At 45.4% G+C, this 26,452-nt stretch overlaps 1 protein-coding gene across 7 annotated transcripts in view; it reads right to left on the bottom strand.

Annotated features, from left to right (window-relative positions):
- The window catches only part of WRAP53 (WD repeat containing antisense to TP53), a 146,626-nt gene that overhangs the window by 114,491 nt on the left and 5,683 nt on the right, over nt 1-26,452 (bottom strand). For all 7 annotated transcript variants that reach the window (XM_069218702.1, XM_069218700.1, XM_069218703.1 and 4 more), the window contains 4 exons: nt 18,607-18,705; nt 10,108-10,216; nt 5,920-6,008; nt 4,536-4,626 (listed from right to left, as the gene is read on the bottom strand). In XM_069218702.1, coding sequence (XP_069074803.1) covers nt 4,536-4,626; nt 5,920-6,008; nt 10,108-10,216; nt 18,607-18,705 — 388 coding nt within the window. The remainder of the gene's footprint in view (nt 1-4,535; nt 4,627-5,919; nt 6,009-10,107; nt 10,217-18,606; nt 18,706-26,452) is intronic.

Raw genomic sequence — 26,452 nt, forward strand, 5'->3', positions numbered from 1 at the left:
CAGCAGCTACGGTGCCTCTTGACCTCTTGCTAATTTAGTATCTGATCCCATTAATAGAACAACACTATCCATTGCCCTGTACATCACACAACTGAATATCTCAGTCACAAATACTGGGACATTAACATAATGCTTGGCTAGTACTGGTAGCTTCTTGGAAAAATCTACATCTACCATGGCTGGATCAAAAACATTCAACAGGCACAATCCGGACGATTCAGTAAACCATTAGCAGAAATCTACTGCCAGGATCCAGTCCCTGGTGGTAGTCTGAAATAGCACGTCCCCAACTATCCAAACAAACGGGCCTCTCTATCAAGTAAGTATGAAGTCAATAGCAGCCTACCCTTTAATTTCATATAAACCCTTTTAAGACTTCTATACATCAAATATGTTCCTTGAAGATATGCAACTATGATATCCCTTCTTCAATTTACAACTGAGAACCCTCTGTATTTTCTGGTGTAGTTATTCAAACCTTAAACATTCCACTTTCTTACTCTACCCTATCCTGCCACAGAGATTTAGACTAGAGCGATCCAGCCACCTTTCATGTCTTCCGCACACAACTGTTGTTTCTACAATTTGGTTCATCATTGAGAAAGAAATCCGCCTAAAACCATTTTGCACCTGGTATCACCCCCATACCGCTACAACTAACTCCATAGACCAAATTAACAAAACAATCAACCTGGACTTAAAAAAAAAAAGTAAAAAGAAAAAAAAAGTCCACAACACTGATATCCTCTTCTTTGGCCAGAAAAAACATGATTCGCATAACGGAACCCCAGAATTTTGTTTTAGTTCATTTTTCCACCAATCGTTTTCCATCTATCCTACAAAACCAACATAAACAAAACCCAGAATACCATTAACGGTAACCATGGGACTATGCATGCAACTCCAACTCCAGGGTACCCAGATGCCACCCCCAGAACAGCAGTAGACATTTAAGTGGCTGAATGGCCTTATAAACCAGGCTTCTCCTTATATTAGTGTCCTGTATCGTCCGTTATAGTCTCTCCGGAGTGACTGCAGAAGAAAAAACAATTGCAATCTTATGCTAAGTCACTATTCCGGTGCATTGTTTCATTTACTATCACTTACAGAGCAGAGAGTATACCAGCATCACAATCTAAATCTTGAATAGCATTGTTTCATGTTGTCTGTTCCAATTAGTAATGCACTAGCCCAAGGTCCCAACAGGTCTATCCAACTGCAGTGAAAACAAAATGACTTTATTTTCGATTATTCTTTACTATGAAGGGAACAAGTGCATATATTTGCTAATATTCTCCTGGAACCAGTGCTTGAACATGTCAAAAGATTCCCAGTTCCCTCTGACACTGCGCCCACTGGGTGCAATCAGGAAAGAGTCAAATTACAAGACCTTCATACTCACCCGCACCACTTCTTCTCTTCTCCTGCTTTGTAAGATCGCACTTGTCTTTAAAATTACAACGACAAAACAGATAGCCCCTGGTGTGCACTCAGTTTCTGCAAGTACTCTATTTGACCTTTTCATGGAAATGTTCAAAAGACAACCATTAAAAATCCACAGTTTCCAAAATAATTCAGACTATGGACTCCCTGCTTTTTCAAGAAACTCTAAAGTTTCCTAATTAATGCGGAGGAACACCCCCTTCAATGATTTTACCCTTGCCTCGAAAATACATGCCATTTCTTGGCATTTACTGACAGTTTCCTCATTTCAGTCACCTTTGTAGTGAGAGATTCAATACGTTTCCTGAATCTTGGCCTGTTAACATGAAATTAATTGTAAGCTACAAAAGTCAATTGTCGCATTGGCACTCACTGTAACAATGAGGCTGCTAGATTTGGGCGGCAGCATCACCTGAATTGTGGGGAACTGAGTCTAATCCCACACCATGTGACAAGTGTCAGCCTAATCCATTTCTAGCCAGCTAGCAGCGCCTCATCTCTGCCCAAGAGCAGGGACGATTTGTGGCAACCAGGCGAAAGACATTGTGATTTCTCAGGGAAATCGTGGTGGATCAGTTCTCAGCCTTTTCTCTCAGTTACATTAGTCTCACACATGCATAGAGAAATAGAGCCAGGAAATGGTTCGATAAGATTTATTGAATAAACGGCGTCTTAGATAAAATAACATTAAATGCAATAATTAGAATGACACACACTAGAAGCAAAATGGTGACAACACAGAAAACGTTCCACCATACTGTCACTATGCACGATATGTGTAATTCCTACCAAAGCTATGTTAGAGCACAGAAGCATAAGCCCTAATCCGCCTTTCAGGAATCCTTCCTGTGAAGATATCATCCCCGAGCATGACATTAGTGCAGAAGCCTGTTATCTATCGAGACACCATCCCCATGTAGGCCACGGAACCAGTGGCCTCAGCAAGCAGCTGAAACAAAGTCAGACAGCATGCGGTCATGGTCACCTTGTTGGACCTTCCCTCTAACGTGTACAGGACAGGGAAATGTTTTTTTATAATAAGACATCTGATGTTCTGAGAAAGTGTCCCAATGTAATAATAAATGTGTTTTTTTGTGTTAGAGATGAGGTGTACCACTTGTGCTGAAAATCCTATCTCGCTGCAGTCTTGAAGAAAGCACAGAGTGAAAGCATGTCATGCTAAGAAATTTAACCCTCAGGTTGCCTGGGGCGAGGTGGCCTCGTCCTCGGCCACAGTTCCCGGGTAAGAAAATGTTGGAGGATCCCCGTAAGCCACAAACTACGAGCAGGAGATTGAATTAGACAAAGGGTACACAACAATTGATAAAGCGTCTAGGGAGTAGAATGATAAAGCACATCTACAAATACACATGTATTTACGCATAAAGAATGGTTAGTTTGATAAGCATTATTAGACCTGCAATTAAGGATGTGTAGTGAATTGGGTTAAAGTTTAGAGTCACAGTTGGCATGATGGTTTTTCCACAACTAACGCATAACTATGTAGTGATTCACTGTTCAACGTTTTGTAATAAAGTATTGTCTGACTCTGTATACAAGAAGCTGCCTGTGAAGCAGCAAATTGAGACCGGATGTTTGCTTGCCACTTCTCCCTATCGCAACAAGTTTATCTTTCTTTTTAATTTTTAAGTTACCCTGGATAAAGAGTAAGCCTGTTGGTATTCGCAAACTGCTCTTCTAAAGAATCTACAGCCAAAAAGTACACAAAACAGTAGTAAATGTGCTCCAGCTCAGGAGTAAGTCCAGCACCACACATGGCCAACCACTGGTATTACAACATCCTGCCACAGAAATCAATGTAGGTAGGGACTTAAGGTAAAACCATATAGGAAATAATGTAAATTGGATTAAATTGTCCTCTGTATTTTGAAAGATAAATACATTCAATTTAATGTTAAACGTATTAACTAAAAATACAATAATTACTTAATATTGAAATATTTTAATAAACATTTTTGAATTTACAATTTAATGCAGCTATACTCTTGATATAATTAAATTACTTTTAATTAATTCTACACATCACTTATTATTTTTAATTGAAACTTCAGAAAAATAATTGATTTAATACCCTTAATTAGATATGTCATTCAAAATGAATTTAATAGTGGTGAACCATTTTTTTTATTTTATACTACATTTGAAATAAACATAACATTGAATTACAATAATATTTAACATAAAAATATTTAAAATATTTGTTTCCAAGTTCAATAAAATATTTTAATTTTCCCTATTCTGTACCACAGCAAGAGTTCCGCCACCGGGTGGAGATCTCTGTATGGGAAAATACATTGAACATTTTTTTATGTTTTATTTTTGCCCATGTTTTATTTTTTTGTCCTGAGTACAGCGGATCACATATATAATGGATTCGTCCAATTGGTCTGCGCTCAGGGACACTGCGCTATTTACAAGCATTAAGAATTTTAAAATATGATACAGCGGAATTAACTGTTTTTGCAGTAAGCAGATTTGTATTGACAATTTGGTATAGGCGCCCAAGTTTTTATTAACTTTTGACTCCCATTAATCTGTATATTCTCCATGGTATCTATTTTATCTGACACAGTCTTACTCTTCGAGTCTACATTTGGTAGGTAACAGTCCATTGGTGAGCACCCCCATCCACACCTACCCACTGTTTTTAAGTACAAGCGTACAAGTAAAATGTTGTCTGGTAAACCAAAATTTGTTATTAGTGGAGGTAATGTATGTCACTTGAACAGTAACAATGTGATTTAGCTCAAGAAAAGAGTGAACACTGAAAAGGGACATAAAAAATGTCTAAGGTGTAGCAGATTTCTTTGTTCTGATTGGGTTTACTATTAAGTAATTTTTTCATTTATAACACTGTATTTTGTCTTTATGAAAAGTGCATTACTAGTGCTATGGATTGTTGCAAATGGGTTTTAAATACAGTCTTAACGTCAATTTTGTGCATTATAAATAATCAAATCAAAATCATTCTGTTTATCGCAGCCAGGACTCAAAGTGGCATTGCTGCAAATGTGCACTGTAATGTACATAAATTACAGAAAATTATTTTTTTTTAAATTCATTTTGCTTACCAGATGGTTATACGACCGGAATGATGATTGAAGATTCCCAGTAAAAGCATCCCAAAGGTGGATAGGATTGTCTCTACTGCTGCTGACAAAGCTGCAAGAAAAAGATGGCACAGTTACATTTTGCATCAGTGGGTGGCACTTCAAATCTTCCATGATCCACAGCATTGTGTGGGCATCAGCAGTGGTCTGTGTTTTTTAACCCTCCATTAACCTTTGGAAGGCAAGGTCAAAGTAGCATCTAAACCTATAAACATCATGATTTTATTCTGGAATTTATGAAACACTAATTGTTCTGCATTATAGTTTATGTTGTCACCAGAAACCTCAATTACAGTTGACCATTATATTTTCCATATTTTATGAAAATGACGTCAAAATGACAGCCTCTGCATAGCTTCAGCATTGTCCATTGATTAATTATTAAGCTCTTCATAAAAACTAAATGGACAACGAACATTCAAATTGCCATCAGGACCTACTGGTAGCTGAAGATTGCAGGAAAAGTTTCAAACATCTCTTGAGTTTAGTCGCTGCCCAATATTCTGGCAGAACTCCAGTACCACTTGACTACCAGTCACTAACATATATTAAAAAGGAAGATTATAACTTGGCCAAAGTCGAGTTAGCATTTCCAAACTTCCCTTCCAGTCTGCAGTGGCAGACCAGGAGCCACGTTTTACCTGGTTGGCGATATTGCTCTCATCAATGCTCCATCCCACGTGTAACAAAAAAAAGAGCTTTGCTGTCACAGACGTTACTAAATAGAGAATAAGGCTGGTATAGTGGGTCCTCAGTTATTTGGATAAATGGAAAGCCAGAAATCAATAGACAACCTCTGGTGGCACTAACATGCAGCCATGGCTCTGATCCATCCAGATGTAGTTGCTTTCTTTATCTGCATAGGATGACATTCCTACTATATGAATAACAAACCTACTGTTGGGATGTTGCCTGCTGTAGTAGTTATATAGTCTTGGACTAAGGTAAGCAAAGACTTCTGGCTCGATAGATGGCATACATTCATCACTTCCATGCACAGAAAGAAAGAAGCTGTTCCTTACTCCCACTTTTCACAATGACCTTTAAAGCTAGCAAGGATAGCCAAAGCCTGGGTTTGACTCAAAAGACAGCAAAGAGATAGAAGTATAGTTTCTTTAAGGGGTCATAGAACTTTAAGACATCCCAAAATTTACTGCAATACTGGATACACCACCCTGAAAAGGAAGCAGCTGCAATATAACCATTTCATTCTCAGTATGATCCTGGTGCTTTTCCACAAATTGCGCCTCTATGACCCGGGTTTTCCCTAACAGTGGACTACCCAGCCCAAAATCATTATGTTACCCCTAAAATAAGTTGTAGGGAGAGAGGGATGAGAACTTACAAACAAGTGCTTGGATCCATGGATGACATGCGAGGATACCAGCAGTAGTCATATATGGTGTCTCCTTCAGCCATCTGCAGCACACAGCTCTGTAGAGAAGGTAACAAATGTTTCAGAATTCTTGCGCTCAGCTGTATTCAAACATTGAACAGGCTTAGCTTCGATTAGAACCTAGAAGGGGGCTATCTTCCCACACCTTTTAAAGTATTTCTTTGTTAACTTTTTTCAAATATAACCCAAAATAAAAACACTTGCAATGGCTTCACACAGACTCCTCTGTTCCAACAATAGTGCCTTACGTGTGTAGCATACATACTTTAGCCGTCTGAAATTTGAACAGCATGGGGGGGCACCACCCACCAGGCGATCCCTGCGGAGAGGGGGCATCCTACCCAACAAGGGGGAGTCTGGAGCGGGAAGCATACAGTTTATATAGGGGGGAGGGGAGGGAGCAGAAATCAGAAAAGACCCAGTGTTGGGGAGCACACTTAAGTATCCATGTCTTCCACCTCACATTCACATTCCAGGGCCTCAGCCACCGGACATCCATCTATAGTTCACAAACCACTTTAGAGAAGACTATGACTGGTTTTCTGACTTGACTGTGTTATTTCCGAGGGGGGGTTCCTGATCAATGAAATGCCGTCCCTACTACCTCACCAGTCTGTCAGTTTTCACCCACTCAATCCACCATCTCGTTCCAGTGTTCGAAGTCCCTCTTGACATTCTTGTCCGGGCGGACACGGTAGTCGCACCTCCTCTACCACCACCCACTGAAGCACCTGGTCCACACTAAACAGAGAATGCTGAATTTCTAGCTTATTTCACCTCCTTTCCTATGGAGCGGTAGAATGCCCAGAAGACAATGATGGATAGACTGGGCGATGCGGGTACAAGTTATGTGGGTCACTGAGTCAATGACTTGTATCCAGTATATCTGTAATTCCTTACAGTGCCACGTGGTGTGAATAAAATTGGCAGGGGACTCGCCATATCGTTTGCACACCATTTGAAGTTGGGCAACTGTACAAGATACATCCTGCTAAGCCGCTGTGGAGGTAGATAGGCTCTAAGTAGGTAGTAAAATTGTGTTCATTTGAATCAAGCATTGCCAGCGGTTTCCCTCACCTGCGCTCTGGCATGCTTCCACTCATCTGTGAGTGGGGTATCGAGTTCACTGTCCCACTGCTGCTGGGTCTTGGTTATGTCGATCAGCCTATCACGCCTACGTAAAGTCGGGAGATTAGACTGATATGGGAGCCTAGGTCCAATAAAAACGTAAACATCTAGGATTAACCCGGTTTGTGGGGGAAACTAGTCCACAGGCTGTGAGGCGTGTGATATGGTTGCTTATTGCAGGAACTGCCCGTGGCCAATCCCAAACAGTTTGTTTGCTTCGACCAGCGATAAAAAGGTGCTGATTGAGTATAGGTCATAATTGTCGAACAGCCCGTCTATCCATGGTGTTACGTCCATTGAGGCTTTCAAACGTATGAAGCGGAAAAGCCACCGTAGGGGAAGAAGCTGCGCATACGGTGCACGACTCTACACAAGTGTCGCTGATGTCTCCCAGGCTGAGGTAACTATATACGGGGTATCCAGCGGGGTCCTGCGTCTACCCATTAAGAGTTTCGTAAGGTCCGACTCTGGCACCAGTCCCGCCAGCAACTTCTCCCAGTAACGTTCCTCCTCGCACCAAAACACAGTGTACTGGAAAAGTACTGCTAAATAGTAGAGTTGGAGGGCTGGGAAACTGAGACCTCCTCCCTACAAATCCAGTTTCAGGGTTTCCAATTTAACCCTACTTCATTTGTCGGCCCAGATCAGTGAACCCAGTAACCTGTCCAGGCACCTAAACAGTAGCTGGCAGGGCACAAAGATAGTTCTGCATAACATACAAAGATCATGCTAGGAGTATTATTTAGCATAGGGCCACATGATCAACAGTGGTAAGGACTTCCAAACTGCCACCAACCGGGCAAGATCCAGTACAGTGCTTCCCATGTTTAGTCATTGTGGGATACTTGTATCCCAAGATAGAGGAAAGGACTAGTTTCCCAAGTAAGACCCACCTTTGGGAGATTCTCCAATGGTTGCTGGGCCAATAAGGACACCAGGAACAGTACAATCTTACGTCAATTAATTTAGAACCTGAATATGTTCCCAATATCAGTCATGTGTTGCAGTAACTGTGGGATCGTTCAGGCGGGATCCAACACATAAAGGAGAGTGCTGTCCACATACATGGACACCACATGAGACGCATCTCCTACACATATTTTGCTCATAGGTTAATCACCAGAGGCTCCATCACGAGAGTGAAACGAAGGAGGGGTGGGGGCACCTCTGTCATGTACCCCTCCAAATGGGAAAGGCTTCAGATTTTGTTTAGCTGGTGCACACTCTTGCTCTGGGCGCTCTGTACAACAGGCGTATCCAGGCCATGAACTGGGGTCCCAGTTCCATTCTCCAAAGGACTTCCCATAAATATGTCAAGGAAAAGGTGTCAAATGTATTTTCTATATCCAAAGCCACTAGTGTGGCCTCCTCCCTCGATGATCCTGCAGCGTGCAGGACATGTGAAAGTCTCCGGAGGTTCATACAGGACTCCAAATTGATGGTGTGGACCAATTGGGTGATCACCTGGCACAAACGTGTTGCCAGTACCTTTGCTAGCAGCTTTACAACCACATTAAGCATGGAAAGTGGGCGGTACGAACTCGGGGCACTCTGTTCCCTACCGGGTTTCAGCAGCATATTTATTAGTGCCTCCTGCATCTGGTCAGGAGCATCCCTTTCAATGTGTTCCCTTGGAAGGTGTCCAGAAATCTACAGAGGAGGTCAGCTGAGTATGTCTGAAAGAACTCCGCAGGGAGGCCGTCCGGACAAGGACACTTCCCCTGATCATATCCCGAATGCCCTCCCATAGTTCACCAATTTGAATTTCCCAATTTAGGTCTTCCCTATACTCCGCTGTCTGTGGGGGAGAGCTATCCCGTCAAGCAGCGCTGCCATTTCGTGTGTGTTTTCCTCGCATGGAGCTGCATATACCACCCCCAAATAGTCACTCAGCACCTGATTAATTGCGACTTGGCCCATGACTGCCCATTCATTCACCCCAGTCAAAGTGAGGATCACTGGGGGAGGTCTCTTCCCCTTTTAGGAACCAAGCTAACATGCGGCCTAACCGGTCCCTATTCTGTATGCATCCTCTGTAGATAGTCCCTCCTTCCATGTTTATCTAACCAATCCCAGATTTACGCTACTTTCCAGTGGGCCTTCCGAGTGCTTAAATTTTCCTCACCAACCAACGTTCGTTGCTGAAGCTGGATTAGTCTGGCTTCATCCTCCAGCATCTCCCACTCCAGTTTCCTCTGGGTATATTGTACACCTTCCCAAGGCAATCCCCCCAGGATCACCACCTGAAGGGCGTCCCATTCAACCCAACTTGTCCGTGTGGAGTTCAAGTTGTTATCAAAATAACTTTGAAGTACCTCCTGTATGTCTGCAGTAAACTCTGGATCGCTTAATGATTCAGGTCTTAGTCTCCACAAAGGAAATCTGCATGTGTCACATACTAAAAGGAGTGGTAAATGGTCTGAGAGGCAACGCATCTGGTAATCTGCCTCCTCAATATTCAGCACTCTTTCTGTGGAGGCTAAAAAACAATCCAGTCTGCTATGTACATAGTGGGTGGGGGAATAATAAGAGTACTGCATCTCCATCGGGTGCAGCTCTCACCATACATCTCTGTCCAAGTAGCCGTGTAACAGAATGTACCTCCTCTCCACATCTGCTGTATGACTAAGCTATTGGAATGGGTAGCTGGGTGCCACCCAGGTGGAGACCCCCCACTTCTCCTCCATTTCTTTTGCAATTTTTGTGGTTCTCCATCTGTCAAGTGTGTCTCTTGTAGCATGGCTATGTGAAACTGTCATTTATATGTAAAACTCAATCAGGAATGGAGAGAAACTGAGAAGAGCAAGGCCATCTCCCACTGTGATGATAGTGAAGGCTCTAGGAATGTGTTAATTTAAACTCCTACATTGAAAGAATACAATAAACATATAATAAAGACACCTATGAGATGAATGAGAGAATATTAGGAATTAGAAAGATGATACAGGGCAAAACGGTCAGAGGCACATTTAGCTGCACCACCCTCTGCGCAGAGAACCCTTTACATACCATTTCGGTAAGAATATCCCAATCATCACTGTACAGCTCTGGAGGAAGGTTATATATTCGTAGGATGTTGTCTGCGCTGTTTGTGAGCAAACAGGATCCATCTGGGGCCCTGAGAGGAGCACAAAACCAAGATGGATGAGTGGGTCATATAAACTAAGTGCCTGATATAAACCCAGACATTTGCAACATTCTATTTCATTAAAGATGGCCAACAGACCAAATTGGTATATTGGTTGGAACTCTCTGGCTGGCAGGTCACCATCATGGTAATTTAACGCAGTCACTTGATTAGCCCTTAGGAAATGTGTTACGCCCAGCAAGACCACATGCAAACAGAACACTATATTTAGTCATGCAAAAGAAACCACAGTGACTTTGGTACGATGGATGACAGTAAACAGAACACAGAACACCTGCATCACTTATCCTTATCAGCAGTGGCCACCGTACCCATCAAGGCCGTGTACAAGCCAAATAATTATCCATTTTCCGCTTCAATTAGCTGGTTACTTTTGTCTTCACAGTCATGCCTCTGACCAGCCCCTCACCTCTAGACAACTGTACAAATTAACAGTGCATTCCACAGTCAAGGTTTCATTTCAAAGTATATTATGTTCCCTTCTAGAAACCCACTCCAAATTCCATTGTTTTTGTTTTTTAGACTTTATTTATGGATACAGAATAACAACACATAAACTGCACTGTTCATAGGATATATCGCAGCATCTCAGCTTTACATTTTAGAACAGTAATCATAAGTTTGCATCACATCTTCGGTAGAGTCACCAGAGATACAGGAGTACATCCTTACAGAAAATTATAAATTGAACTGACCAATTTGGCTGCAAGAACAATTGCTGCTACACAAGCGATACCAGGGCTGTGGAACAATATAGCTCATGCACCAAATGCGCAACAGTGTGGAGCACTTTACAGCAAAACCAGCGCGCAAAACTGCCACCGAGTTCCCGTAGAACATCCAAATCAGGGGGAAAGCTACAGATATGAGCTAAACCTACCCAGCCAACAGAACATACCATGGGGGGGGAACGCTAAGTATCACAACAGCTCAGCACCCCACAGGCAGAGTCTACCATGCATGCAGGAGAAGAAATGAACATCCACTCTTCAACGACAATTCCGCGGCGGGAGGAGGGGGGGGAGGGCGGGGGATCCCACTCACCCAATTATCACAAAACATTAAAACAGTCTACAGACACGTTACCAGCCATGAATGGTACCATCCCATCTCAACAAGTAGCAGCTCCATCCGAGGAGTCCCAAGTAATCTCCATAGGAACCCCCAATAGGGTATCAATCATACCCCTTCATCTCTCCAGGTCACGCTCCACGTGCTCATCCATATGTACTTTTCGAAGTCGACACTCCTCTACAGTTGCCCATTCAACAAGATCCACCAACCAAGTATCATGTAGCGAAGGGGATGGGCTCACCCTATGTATCACGATACGCCGCTGGGCGAGTACGAGTCCTAGTTGCGCAAATCTGTAACTCATTTTACGACCTTTTTTGGGGCGAGGAATTAAACCAAGTAGGCAGTGTTTCCTAGTTGCCTCTACGTTAATCGCTGACGCTTCTCTTAGTGTCCGCACTATTTGAAGCCAAAGGGGTTGAATCACTCTACAGACCCATGTCATGTGGTCAAAATTAGCTGAGGCCCCGCCACAGCGAGCACACCTGTCTGGGCGTGTTGGAAATATTCTATGGAGGTGGTGTGGTGTCAGGTAAGCCTGGTGAATGTAATAAAAATGTGTCAGTTTAAATCTCGTATTACTAGTGGCATCCCGCACCAAGTAACAAGATCTAGACCATTCACTATCTGTAAGAGGACCATCCAGATCAGCATCCCAACAGTCTCTAGCCCCCGTAAGGCTTATCTGTCTGTCTTGTTTGAGAGCCCTGTAGAGCAGGGAAATGAGGCCCCAGACAGGATTCCATCGGTTCAGTAGGAAAAGAGGTCCAAATCTCACATGCCCTCTGCGAGAGGCTAGCATGTTGCAGAAACTGACCTTGGTCAATTCCAAAAGGGATTTGCGCTTCTCGCCAAGTAATAAACACGTTATTTTGGTAAAGATCACCAGCAGTATTACAACCGCCGTCTCGCCACTTCCTGAAGTCTAGTGTTGCTGCAGCACTGGCAAAGGGGTGCAGCCACCACAGCCGAAGCAAGCGCACATATGGTGCTTTACACAACACCATCACAACGACCTGCTCCCAGATCCGCGATACCTGCGCAACTAGGAAAGGAATCCCCGGTGGCAACCGAGATCCCCTCATCAGCAAGCTTGGTAAGTGTGAGACAGACAGACAGAGCCATCCAACAGTTCTTTCTCCCAGTTAGAGTCGTCTTCACACCACATGGCCGCAAATTGCAGCCAGCATGCCGCATAGTATAAATACAAATCGGGCAGACCCAGTCCTCCGTCAACCAGATCCAGCTTCAGCACCTCCAAACAAAGTCTAGGCCGCTTACCCGCCTAAACGAGGGATAGAAGCAACTTATTGAGTTGACGAAAAAGAGGCGATGGTATTACACAGAACAAGTTCTGCAACATGTAAAGGCATCTCAGGAGGATAATCGTCTTGCAGAGTGCAACTCTGCTCATAACTGACAGTGGGAGGGAGGTCCACAATTGGACCAAGGCTCGGAGACAATCTATCACTCTGCCTATATTCAAGTCATATTGCAGTTGGGGAGAGTGTGTCACCCACATGCCCAGATACTGAAACAACTCTGTCTCCCACTACAAATACATCCACAGTTACTCCGAAGTAGCCACTGCAGAGAGCCCAGCCATAGCGAACAACGTCTTCCGTCGGTTTATTCGGAGTCCTGAATCCCTACCAAAATCGTCCATCAACATCAATAAGAGAGGGACTGAGCTCTCTGGGTCTGTAACATACACCAGGGCATCATCAGCATACAGCGATATGGTTTGTGTCGTTGCCCCAACCTGTACGCCCCAATTCCATAAGCGTATTTGCAGCTGTATAGCTAGGGGTTCCATGGCTAGAGCAAACAGTAGCGGGGATAGAGGACAGTCCTGTCGAGTGCCCTCGCTGTATGTCGAACGTCTCAGACACAAGGACCCCAGTGCGGACCCGGGCTCACGAAGACAAGTAGACAAAAAGTAAGGACCCAAGCCCATCCTATCCAGGACAGCCCATAAGTAGTCCCAGGACAGGGTGTCAAATGCCTTTTCTATGTCCTAGGCAAGTGCGGCGCAGTCAGGGAGCCCAAGCATCTCATGCTTAACATGTGATAATCTTCACAGGTTCATGTGGGTCCCTCTTTCAGGGATGAACCCACACTGATCCTTCCCTACCAGCGAAGTCACCGCCCGGCCTAATCGCATTGCAAGGACCTTAGTGAAGTGTTTCAAATCTACATTTAACATCGACAGCGGTCTATAGGAGCTCGGGTCACCTGGATCTCTCCCAGCCTTAAGTAGCATGACGATCAATGCTTCTATCATGTGCTGTGGCAGCATGCCCCTCCTGTGCTCCTCTTGAAGCATTTCCTATAGTTTAGTGTGCAAGATAAAACTCGACTGGGAGGCCGTCAGGTCCTGGCGCCCTCCCAAAGGCAATGCCACACAGGGCACCCTGAAGGTCTTCCAGGGAGAGCTCAGTCTCCAATTCAGTCACCTGAGCGTCCGTGAGCCTGGGCAACCGAAGGCCATCCTGGTATTCACATATCCGGGAGCTCACATCACATCGCGGAGAGGAATATACGGCCTTGAGGTGCTCCCACAGATGTGCGCTCACGTGTGTTTGACCCAGAATCCTATCACCGGTGGGACCTCGGAGAGATAAGATCAAGGGGATGGGGCGTTCACAGCAAATCAGCCAGGCGAGCAAACGCCCAGACCGATCACCCTCACGGTGCATTCGCTGTCTAAAATCTTTCCGAACATAACTATCTAGTCTACTCCACAGGGCACCTATGCGACCACGCACCGCTTGACTTTCGGCCTCCAGAACGTCACCATTGTCAATTTGGCGCTACAGAACAACCAGGGCGTCCTCCTGCTGCGCTAAGTCCTGGTCTAGTTTCTTCTGAATGCCGTATGTCTTAGTGAGGCTTTCACACCGTATAACGACTTTAAGGGCTTCCCATGTTATTCCGCGACTCTGGGCTGTGGTCCAATTGCCTCCAAGATAACCAGTCAATGCCTCCTGAATGTTACGTCTATACTCAAGGTCACCCAATAGTTCCGGCCTCATGCGCCAGAGGGGGATTGCCGGTCTAGGGGTGTGGGTACTGCATTCTAATAGAAGAGGGGAATGATCTGACAGAAATTGGACTTGATAATCAGCCCGACGAACATCAAGGGTCCCGTCGCTCGCAAGCAAAAATCTGTCTAAATGGCTATATGCTCCATGAGTGGAGCTGTAACATGAAAAGGTTGTGGAAGTGGGATGCATCTCCCTCCATATATCCACCAAATGTAGGTTCTCCATTACACTGCAGAGCATGGCGGTCATATGAGGCTTAGTGCCCACCCTGGGGGGACTTCTAGCCAAGACCCCGTCCAACACACAATTAAAGACACCCGCCCAAATAATGGGCATCCCTGCATAGGGCACCAAGTCACACTGGAGCTTGTAAAAAAACTCTGCATCATCAGAGTTGGGGGCATATATATTTAGGATGCAGAGCTACCTAACTCCCCATGCAGGAAGACATAGCGGCCTTGGATATCAGCGGTATAGCTCCTTAACTGAAAAGGGGTTCCGGGGCCCACCCAAACAGACACACCCCTGGCATAAGATGAGTACGTTGCTGAGTACAGCTGACCCCGCCACTTCCTCTGCAGTTTTTGCGCTTCACTTTCTAGTAAGTGTGTCTCCTGCAAGAGAGCAACATGAACCCCCAATCGCCTAAGATACGTGTGCACGCTATAACATTTTACAAAGGAGTTCAGCCCCCGCACATTCCACGTGACCATTCTAATCAGTGTTCCTGCCATGCTCTATGACAAGTTGTCATAGCCACTTGCGCCACCCCCCACCAGACCTCTCCAAAGACTCATCATCCCACTGGTCCGGCTCCATAATCAGACTCATTATCACCAAGAAAGGTGTGGGTCGCCCTATCGCTACCGGAAATAAAGTGCAGTCAGTGCATGATACAAAACTCCAATAACAACTAAAATTAGGGTCCATACATCCAACATACTCAACCCACCCTGGGTAAACACCACCCACGACTAGTGTCTGCCCACTCCGTGCGTGCGCCCCGCAACCTCCCCTAGAATCCAAAAGGAGGTGGCAGCACTAAACTGTACTGCTACGGGGAACTGGTCTGGACAGATTCAGGTTACACTCCCACTCCTCTCACCCGACTACCCAGACCACGATGCACGGTACCCAAACTCAACAGAACTTCTCAGCAAGTAATTAGTAAGCCACAACAGGTGACACTCCCTACTACAAGACGGGGGGGGAGGAATAAAACAATATTTAGCCTAAGTCAAGCTACGGGATGGAAACTGAAGAGTGGGGGGAGAGATAGCGCACAACACCCCATTAGCCCCAACCCGTGACTTGTGGCGCCCGAGTCCCCACCACCCCGCAATAGAAGAGCCTAACTGAAAGGAGGAGGAAAAGTGGGGGAGAGGAGATAAGAAAGAAAAAGGAGGCGGGTGGGCACGGGAGAGCGGACAGCGGGGGCAAAGAACCCAGTCTGGCAACAGCCACTGCTTCGCACACCTAGTTCAGGAATACATTCAAACAGTTCGTCGGGCATTGGTGCTGTCAGAGTCCTGTGTTAATCCATCATCCACGCGGGGAACCGGATTGAGAGGACCTCTCCGCAGGGACGGATTGCACCAACAGTCTCGCCTCCTCCCGCTCCTGGTGCCTCCCGTCCATGCTCAAGGTGCCATCCGAGCGCACTACCACCCTGGCACTGCGGGCAGCATGGCATCGCCTACTGGTCCGGCGCACAGTGGACTGCACGCCATCTATTTTGGTAAGCCTCTCACAGGTTCCTCTGCTCCAGGACCTCAGCACACTGTCACCATCACCAAGCTCCAACCAATCCCATACTGCCTCGGGTGACTGAAATATATGTGAGAGCGGCCAGCATGGAGAACCTTCAGTTTAGCGGGGAAGAGTAACATATAAGTATACCCAAGTTCTTTCAACTTGCGTTTAACACCCATGAAGGACTATCGTTGGAGCTGCACCTCCCGAGTGTAATCTGGAAAAAAGCAGATTGTGTGATTCTCGTAAGAATGGTCTCCATGTTTTTGCACTTCCTGGAGGATTGTGTCCCGGTCTCTGTAGTTGAGGATCTTGGTCAGTTGCCACCGACCGCTTGGCAACCACCCTCAAATCTGCTCTCAGCAGGTTCACATCTACCGCCATGGCGGCAATTTGCAACTTTACCGCCTGACCCAAGGCCTCAATGGCAGCCAGGATTTACGCACCTGTGGCTCACTTCCTTTGTTTAAGGGTCCCAGGGGTTCTTGCGGCAGAGTCCCACCCAGAGTCTGCGCTGTATATTGGTCCATCCGGGTCTGTTTAGTTCCCTTCCCCACTTTATCCTTGCCCATGGTGCAACTACGTCCCAGAGCCACCTCCACCACACACCAGAGCACCGAGGGTCTCAACGCGCAAGGCATGGCCAACCCGCAACCCCACGCTCCTATTGGCCGCAGAAGCACGAGGAGAATGTCACAGTACCATCTGGTCCTCGCAGGCCAGCGTCTCGCATAGGCCCCGGCAGTACATCACTACTGTGCGTTAAGACCACACCATAGACAGATGGCCCATTGCGCAGGAAGTCCGCTATGTCTAGAGTTCTGCTGTTCCAGTGGGGGGCACCAGGTCCAATGTCCCAACATCCGCTCTGTGCACACCACGCGCAGAGACGCAGTAGGTGGGGGGGGGGGGATCCGTACCCCACCGGCGCCGATCTGGTGGGGCAAGCAGTCGCTCTCTGGGCAACCCTCTCACTGAGCCCCCTGGGTGGCACCACTCAACATCTCCATCCACGAGCTTAATGGCCGATCGACCCGGCGGCCACCATGTTGAAGACAGGCAGTGATGTAGAATCCAGCCAACCAGGGGTGGGGGATTGGGGGAGATAAGCACACCACACAGCCCCTGGTGGCGCAACACCGCAGAGCGCTGCTGCCTCCTCCTCAGTAGCCGATCCGCGCCGCAGGGGGCACCACCCCAATGGAACCGCACTCGTTCTAAGGGGCCCACCAGGCCCAAGCAAGCTGCAGGCCCAGCCTGCCCCCCGCAGCAGAGCTGGACAAAAAGGAGATGGAAGGGTGGGGTCCGTTCCCCTCACAGACTGACTGCTGCAGGATTAAGGAGGCAATTCCAGGGGGACCCCCTACCTCCAAAATCGCAGGGCGGCGCTCCTCGATTCATCAGGATTGAGTTTTCAGCCCACCCGCCTGGCGCCCGCCATGTTCACATCAGGCAATCCTCACGGGGCCCGGCAGCTCGGTCCGCCATCAACACAATCCCGGCCCCTCGAGCCGTTCCCCCCAATCACCAAACCCTGAGGCCAGTCTGCGGGCTCTGCGGGGACTCGGGCAGGCAGGATCTTAAATGTGGGGCCGCATGCACTCTACAAGTATGTCCAAGCGGCCATCTTGCCGGCCACCCCCCCCACTCCAAATTCCTTACATGGCGCTACCATATCTGCATGCAGACCAGTCAAGCCACACTCAAGCCAACCCCATTAGCATCCAAAATATGAACTGCAGACTTCTGATGATCAGGTAAGGGTTAGGTCTGACACATATAATGTTATTTTCTTTACTCATTTCCTACAAATTAAGCAACTGTAGCACGCCCAGCACAGGACTGGCTCAAACTGTCTTTAAAATAGGTTTGATTCACAGCCTTTCCTCAGATGAACAAGACAATGCATGACTACTAGTTAGCAAGCATCACAGAATTCTAGATTCAGACAGGGATTAAGACAGAGGCTCACCTTCAAACACTGCATGCATACCAAAAATTTAGACCTGCCATTTTTCACAATCAAATTTGGAAGGTATGACAATGCAAGAGTCTGTGGCTGTTGTATACTAAATCCAGACAATCTGCTAGACATGGAGGTAACGGGCTGACCGGGAAATCAAACTATTAAGATGCAAAGAACATGCAGCTGACTCTCGTCAGTCATACCAGCAGTGTAATGAAACATTTTAAATTCACTACAGACCAATCTGTCTATGTAGAGAAAATACGTATAGCTTGGGGACTCAAGGTTAGACAAAAATGTTCAGTTAGTAGTTAGCCTTAAAACAATTAAGTAAATAAAAGAAAAACAACTACAACACATGAATCCTAAAGAACACAGAAAATGTGCTGAAGGAACTATATGGCCTTCTCTCCATGAGGACCAAGCAATGCCAGACAATGTGCAAAAACAGGGGTCATATCACAAAGCCATTTATGTAGAATGTGGCAGTCTTTGTCCTACTGATCTGTAGTATGTCTTACCATTTACAGCCTCGGAGGTAGTTTTCAGTCATCTTGCAATAATCGTGCCAGGCTCCGGTCAGCATTGTTGGTTTGTGGGTGAAATCATACTCTGCTCCACTGCAAAGGGTTTGAAAAAGTCAAAAGTTAATAAAGTTTTCCCCTCCCTACATCGTCTTCAGGACATACACCTTTACTGCAAGCTGTCAAATCAACAAATGTGCCACATCTTTTATGTGATCAAATTAAAGCTTTTCCGGAACCAAATACATGAACAGCAGCACTTGTGGCCCATAGTGAGTACAGCACCTCAGAACATTAATTTGGCTGCCAATTAATAAATCCCAATTAAGGCAACTCAAAAAGACATAAGGAAGACCAGCTTCCAAAAGGAAAAAATGCAAGATCATGTTCACTGTTTACAAACAGGTCAGGCTCCGGTAGTTGTGGGGGGTGGGTGGGGGTGAATTATGACATTGTTGCGCCATTCTCATCATCTACGAGAAAGTCTGGATTTCAGGAGGAAGCTCAGAACACACATTCCAAAATGCTCATTAATGCTCGTTCTGCAGAACTCCATGCATCAGATATGGCAGACCTCATCACCTGTCATATGTCTGGTGGCCTATTCATCACAGAAACATATTCGCGCATCTGGCTGTCCTTTGTTCCCAGAGACTACAGCACCCATTGTGTGGACCACACACATAAGAAGGAAGGAAGAAAGGAAGCCTCACTTAACTCCATAAGCCCTCCTCGTCCTACAAACTAGGAAAACAAGTAACACTCAACTTCATGGAGGAGCTGACGTGTCATTTACCACTTTCTGCAATTCAGACCATCACATTTCATCTCATCAGCACGCATCCTTGTCAAAACAAGGACTTAGTTGCTGGATTCTCAGATCTCTCCACCTCCTCATCCATCCAACATGCCCACACCAGTATGTTGGATTACTTCAGTCTCCCTGACAACAAAACAAGGTTAATATAAAACAAAAAATAAACACAGACCCTCTCTTCAACCTCACAGATACACTCAACTTGGTAAGGCATGTCACAAAACCAACACACTTCAAAGGCCACATTCTCGACCTTGCCTACTCAACATCACCAACAATCCATTACATATCACACACACCCTGGACCAAACACTTTGCCAACCTTATCTCCATGCTTAGCACTACTCCAACAAACCAAGGGCAACTCAGAAGACCAAACCATCCATCAGATTTCTCCATAGACCACCCAATGCTTCAACTCCTCTTTTAGAAGGTGCTGCCTAGTCCTCAGCAGCCTTACCTGCTGAAGCGCTCGGTCCCCCAACCAAGCCCAGCACTGTCGGACCTCTGCTTTGCTGTGCTTGATTGAGGACCTCAGCGTCTCCCTCCATTTGCTCCTCCATTTTCACTCGCCCGCAACCTACCTCCGGTTTTGTTGCCTTTTTCTCTCTGTTTTTAACATCCAATTTTGTCTCATTCTCACTCTTCTTCACTTTTAATTTTGTGTCACTTGGTCCCCCATTTCCTTCACGAAGCCCCAGTTTCCACTGTTCCACTCTTTTTTTCCCCTCTCTTCCCCATGTTGCTCTCCTCCCCTTTCAATTATTATTGCCTCTTTCCTCAAGCTTGCTTTACCTCTTTGTTGCCTTTTTCTACTGTTTTCCGTGCTTTTCCACTTATCTTGTAATCCTGTGCCCACTCATGGCCACCTTTTTCATCTAATCCCTCCCACCAGATCTTTGCCTCCCCTCTGACTTTTATGGTGGCTGCAGTGCTGATGACCACAGCAGTCATGCCAAAGGAAAGATCATCTGCACTTGACTACCAAGTGCCAAGCTCTCTGGCCCGCTAGCCACCAACTACAGCCTGAGACACTGCCCAACTGAAGCCCTACTCACAAATGAGACAACCGTGCATTCTACTGCCCATACTGCCACTGTTCCTGTGCCTCCCTGTAGAAAAATGCCACTGTTGGCATGGTTACCCCCTAACTTTTTGCCTTTTGCTGATGATAGTTATGATTGAAAGTGTGCTGAGACCCTGTTAACCAGGCTCCAGCACCAGTGTTCTTTCCCTAAAACTGTACTTTTGTCTCCACAATTGGCACAGCCCTAGCACACAGAAAAGTCCCTTGTATATGGTACGGTTGGCACCAAGGGCCCTGTGGCCAGGGAATGTTTCTAAGGGCTTCAGCATGTATTATGCCACCCTGGGGACCCCTCATTCAGCACATGCACACTGCCTCACAGCTTGAACTTGTAAGTGCTTTACTTACCTGCTAAACTAACTTGTACTTACCTCCGCCAGGAACTGTTGATTTTTGAATTTTTTTTAAAAATAGCTTATTGTGTACCTTACTGTTTTACTTCAAAGTTCCACATTTACTATGCCAAGTATCTTACAATTTATGTATTTACCTGAATTCTGAATCTTGTGGTTCTAAAATAAATTAAGAAAATAATATTTTTCTATATAAAAACCTATTGGCCTGGAGTTAAGCCATTGAGTGTGTGTTCTCATTTATTCCGTGTGTGTGTGTGTGTGTGTGTGTGTGTGTACAACAAATGCTTAATACTACCCTCTGATACGCCTAACTGCTCGACCACACTACCACAAAATAGAGCATTAGTATTATCTATTATTGCCACTATCAACCTCTAAGGGGAACCTTTGGACTCTGTGCACACTATCACTCACTTTGAGATAGTATATACAGAGCCAACTTCCTACACTCCCCTAAACAAGCATCCTAAGACGACTGCCCCCACCAAATATTGCAAACAAATTCAAACGAGGCCAGACACCACCAGGGACAACATACACTCCACCTTCACCTGTCTATTCCTCAACACCCGCTTGCTAAACTGGTCACAGATGTCTGGGATACAGCTCACGATCTCTCTCCAGACTTATTGTTCCACATTAAAACCTGGCTTAAGCTAGAATCTGCTCCAGACATTGCAGTGGCCACCTCACTAAAGATACAAGATCCTTAGACAGAAACAACAAACCCAGAGGTGGACTCACTATCATCTATCAAGAGAACATCAACTGTTGTGTTACCTCAGCAAACACCAGCAATCTCTTTGAATACATGGCCTTCATATTCAGCACCTTGAGCACTAACACCCTCGGGGGTGCCTTATTGTACTGGCCCGCAGCACAAAATCCAATTCCAGAGTCACATTGCGGACCTAATCACCCATCTGGCACTTGCATCCTACTCCTTCATTCTACTCATTGACCACAACTTTCACCTAGAGGACCAGGCCTACCTCAAAACCATCAATCTCCTGAAGACCAGAACATATTACAACTCACTAAAATTGTGCACAACTCCACCAACACAACCGGATAACTTCTCACCACCTTCTTCACCAACTTCCCCAACATCACACTGAACAAGCTCACTCCGCTCACCTGCACATTCCACTCCCTTGATGATTCAGCCAGCACATGTCCATCCAGCTCAGAACCTCTCACACTTAGAACTCCTGGTGCAACTGGCACAAGCTACCCAAAGACAGTCACAATGTCTAACCCACGACTGTGACCTCGCAAACAGATCACCTTCCGGTCCAAGCCAGAAGCAAGCTGGTACACAAAAGACCTAAGACTTAACAAACATTACTGAAAAAAGATTATACGACGATGGTGTTACACCAACGACAACTGAAACAGATTAGCCCTTCTGATGTGTGAGTATTATGGCCTGGAAGAGCCAAGGACCTGTGAACCGTTTGCACCAGAATGATTGTGGTACCCCTCCAAACACACCTAAATATAGGGGGAATCATGTCTGATAATGTACTGTTCATCTTTTGAGACACTGGGTTTTGCTATGTAGCCATTTTTCATGTGTGTGTTTCTAACTCGATGTCACTGTTTACCATCTGTTTAAAATCAGTAACAATATTCTAAGAAAAAAAAAAAAAACACACACAAAAAAAAACTTTCTGAATAAAAAAAGATAAAATCTGCACAGACAACTAAAAAAGTGGCTATTAATAGTTCCCTTATTTAAATGCAGTTGGGTGCCGTCCAAGCAGAAATGCAGAGCAAAAACAGTCATCTCAGATGACACTCAGTTGACAATTAATTAGTACCTCAATCACTACTAGACGGTACTGAATGCTGCAAATTTTTACTACGTTTGGTTTACAGAACACCACCTCGAATATGCAAAAAATTGTTTTGCACAACCTGTTTCATGGAAGAAAGTTACTTAATGAATTTTGAGACATTTAATCAATACCCAAAAGAAAAGTGGTTTGTAGGCATCTATTGTCACACTTTCGCTAACAACCATGTCATGGTTCCGTGAGATTTGAAGAGACATATTACAACCTCCTACAATGAGCAAGGAACTATGATCTATAAATAAAGCCATAGTACTTCTGCCTCTTAAAAACACTCTCTCTATCGAGAGGCCATACTAAATTTAAAAACAATTTCTCATATTCTATTAGAACCAAAGTTTGAGGACATTCTGACCCCTACTTGCCCCAGGTAAATAGAGTACTATTATACTTCCTGAGTTCTCATCATTTAGGATTCTACCCACTTAGTGGAAATTAATATGTAGTGGTTGCTATTTCTGGATCACCTCTCCCTCACATACGTAAAACCACTGCCGGTGGATGTTCCTTCACCTACATCGCAGCAAAGAGCTGGAACAACCTCCCCCCTGCACCTCAAACAAATCCCATCTCTCACCATCTTCAAGAAGAACCTCAAGACGTGGCTCTTCGGAAGAGGCCCCTCCCCTTCTCCCCAGCGCCTTGAGACCTACATGGGTGAGTAGCCTCGCTTTTACAAAAACTGATTGATTGATTGATTTTGCAAATCCAGACAGTGTTGTAGAGCTGGTACTTTTGCACATCCTGCAAGCCTCCAATACTCTTGAGCATTCAACAGCAGTCAAGCTGCAAGCTTCAGCAGAAGGAGAGGGGAATCGCTCTAGACTTGTGTCTGAAAGAATTAGATTATCACTTAGGGTGTACTTTATGATTCCTTCTTGTCACTGATAAGGTTTAATGTAATTATCTGTTGGACCCTAGCCTGGTATCTTGCTTGGTTTCATCATCAGAGTGGTGCATTATGGATCATTTATCCTTTGTTTTAGGGAGTGCCAGCTGTCAAGATGATACAGCGAGGATTTACTAATGTTAAACACTGATAAACCAACTTTATGATTTTCTGGGGCAGAAAACAACTCTGGGCAGGTTTGCCTGGCCCATGTTCGGTGTGTGATTTTCACACCATGGTGATATCTGCAAGACACCTTCATTTCAAGCATGAGAATCCTCTGGATAGTTAGGTTAACTTAACAAGGTTTAGGGTATTATTCTTTAAAACTGTTTCCTTTCGTTATCCTCACCAATGCCTTCAATCTTTGCATGGATGGATTATAGCGATGCTGTCCATTTGGGTATTGTTGGAAATGGGGTCTTTGGTTGGCAGTCAGGTTCCCCCTGTCCAAGCAAGGACTCTCACTCTAGGCAGGGTAAAGAGAATCACCCTCAGCTAACCCCTGCTTACCCCCTTGGTAGCTTGGCACGAGCAGTAGGCTTAACTTCAGAGTGCTAGGTGTAACATATTTGTACCAACACACACAGTAACTTAATGAAAACATTACAAAATGACAACACAGGTTTAGAAAAATAGAGAATATTTATCTAAACAAAACAAAACTAGACCGAAACAACAACAATCCACAATACACAAGTCAAGTTATCAATTAAAAAGCAAACAAAGTCTTCATGTAGTTTAAAACACACACTAACACTGTTAGTGTGAAAATGTACCTTGGGTGCGTCAAAAATAACCCTGCACGGGGGTGTGTGCACCAAAAAGGTCTTGCGATGCGTCTATTTCACTCACGAGCGAGACCTTGCGTAATTTCTCCTTTTGTCGGGTCGGGCTCGCTGTTTCTACTCTCTGCAGGACAGCGATGTGTCGATCAGAGGGCAGCACTCTCAGGTCCGGACAGGCCTTGCGTTGTTTTTACACACCCAGCGGTACTTGCGTTGGAAATCCAGCCGCACGATGATCCAAAAACCACGCTGCCAGCTTCTCCTTTCAGGGTCCCAGGAACTCGATGGACACCACAGAGCAGAGTAGGAGTCCCTCCAGAGACACCAGGTGCTGGCAGAGAGAAGTCTTTGCTGTCCCCGAGACTTCAAACAACAGGAGGCAAGCTCTAAATCAAGCCCTTGGAGATCTTCACAAGATGGAAGGCACACAAAGTCCAGTCTTTGCCCTCTTACTCTGGCAGAAGCAGCAACTGCAGGTTAACTCCACAAAGCCCAATCACAGGCAGGGCAGCTCTTCAGCTCTTCTCCAGGCAGAGGTTCCTCTTGGTTTCCAGCAGTGTTCTAAAGTCTGTGGTTTTGGGTGCCCTTCTTATACCCAATTTCTCCTTCGAAGTAGGCCTACTTCAAAGCAAAGTCTCGCTTGAATGTGAAATCCTGCCTTGCCCAGGCCAGGCCCCAGACACTCACCAGGGGTTTGGATACTGGATTGAGTGAGGGCAGGCACAGCCCTTTCAGGGGTGAGTGACCACTCCTCGCCTCCCTCCTAGCACAGATGGCTCATCAGGAAATGCAGACTACACCCCAGCTCCCTTTGTGTCACTGTCTAGTGTGAGGTGCAACCAGCCCAACTGTCAAACTGACCCAGACAGGTAATCCACAAAATGGCAGAGTCATAGAAATTGTATAAGTAAGAAATTGCTCACTTTCTAAAAGTGGCATTTTCAAACACACAATCTTAAAATCAACTTTACTAAAAAATGTTTTTGTTTTTTTTTAATTGTGAGCTCAGAGACCCCAAACTCCACATGTCCATCTGCTCGAAAAGGGAATCTACACTTTAATCAGATTTCAAGGTAGCGCCCATGTTAACCTATGAAACGGACAGGCCTTGCAACAGTGAAAAACGAATTTAGCAATATTTCACTGTCGGGACATATAAAACACATTACTATATGTCCTACCTTAACCATACATTGCACCCTGCCCATGGGGCTACCAAGGGCCTACCTTAAGGTTGTCTGACATGTATGAAAAGGGAAGGCATAGGCCTGTAAAGTGGGTACACTTGCCAAGTCGAATTTACAGTTAAAACTTCACACACAGACACTGCAGTGCCAGGTCTGAGACATGATTACAGAGCTACTTATGTGGGTGGCACAACCAGTCCTGCAGACCCACTAGTAGCATTTGATTTACAGGCCCTGGGCACCTCTAGTGCACTGTACTAGGGACTTACTAATAAATCAAATATGACAATCATGGATAAGTCAATTACATACACATTTTGTAGAGGAGCACTTGCACTGGTTAGCAGTGGTAAAGTGCCCAGAGTAACAAAAACAGCAAAATCAAAGTCCAGCACACATCAACAACCTGGGAAACAGAGGCGAAAGTTAAGGGAGACCACGCCAAGTATGAAATGTCTAACAGGTATGCAGAATAGGAAAGTGGAGACATTACAAATGATGCAGAATTCTGCTGGCCAGTGGCCTTAGGAAATCTGACACTGGGACTCACTATCTCCTTTTGTTGCAGTGCATTCATTTTAAAGCGCTTTGCGTTCTGACAGACCGGTCCTTCCTTCCTTCCTTCTTGAGAAATGCAGACCTCAATGTACCTCCAGATCGCTAAGACCTTGCTCTGAGCTTTTGATGTGCACTCTTCAGCTTAAACATCTAAAGTCATTCTTTCCCTTCTTTGGCCCCTTAAGAAATGGCCTATCCGCCCCAAGGACTACCCATATGGCCTGTCGAAAAATCTTCAATTCAGTTCTGTTTGCATGATGATTTACTTCCTGATTTTACAGTTCTCCGTTACACATCCACTGCCA

Source organism: Pleurodeles waltl, chromosome 12 (assembly GCF_031143425.1).
Source record: "Pleurodeles waltl isolate 20211129_DDA chromosome 12, aPleWal1.hap1.20221129, whole genome shotgun sequence".
Lineage (NCBI taxonomy): Eukaryota > Metazoa > Chordata > Amphibia > Caudata > Salamandridae > Pleurodeles > Pleurodeles waltl.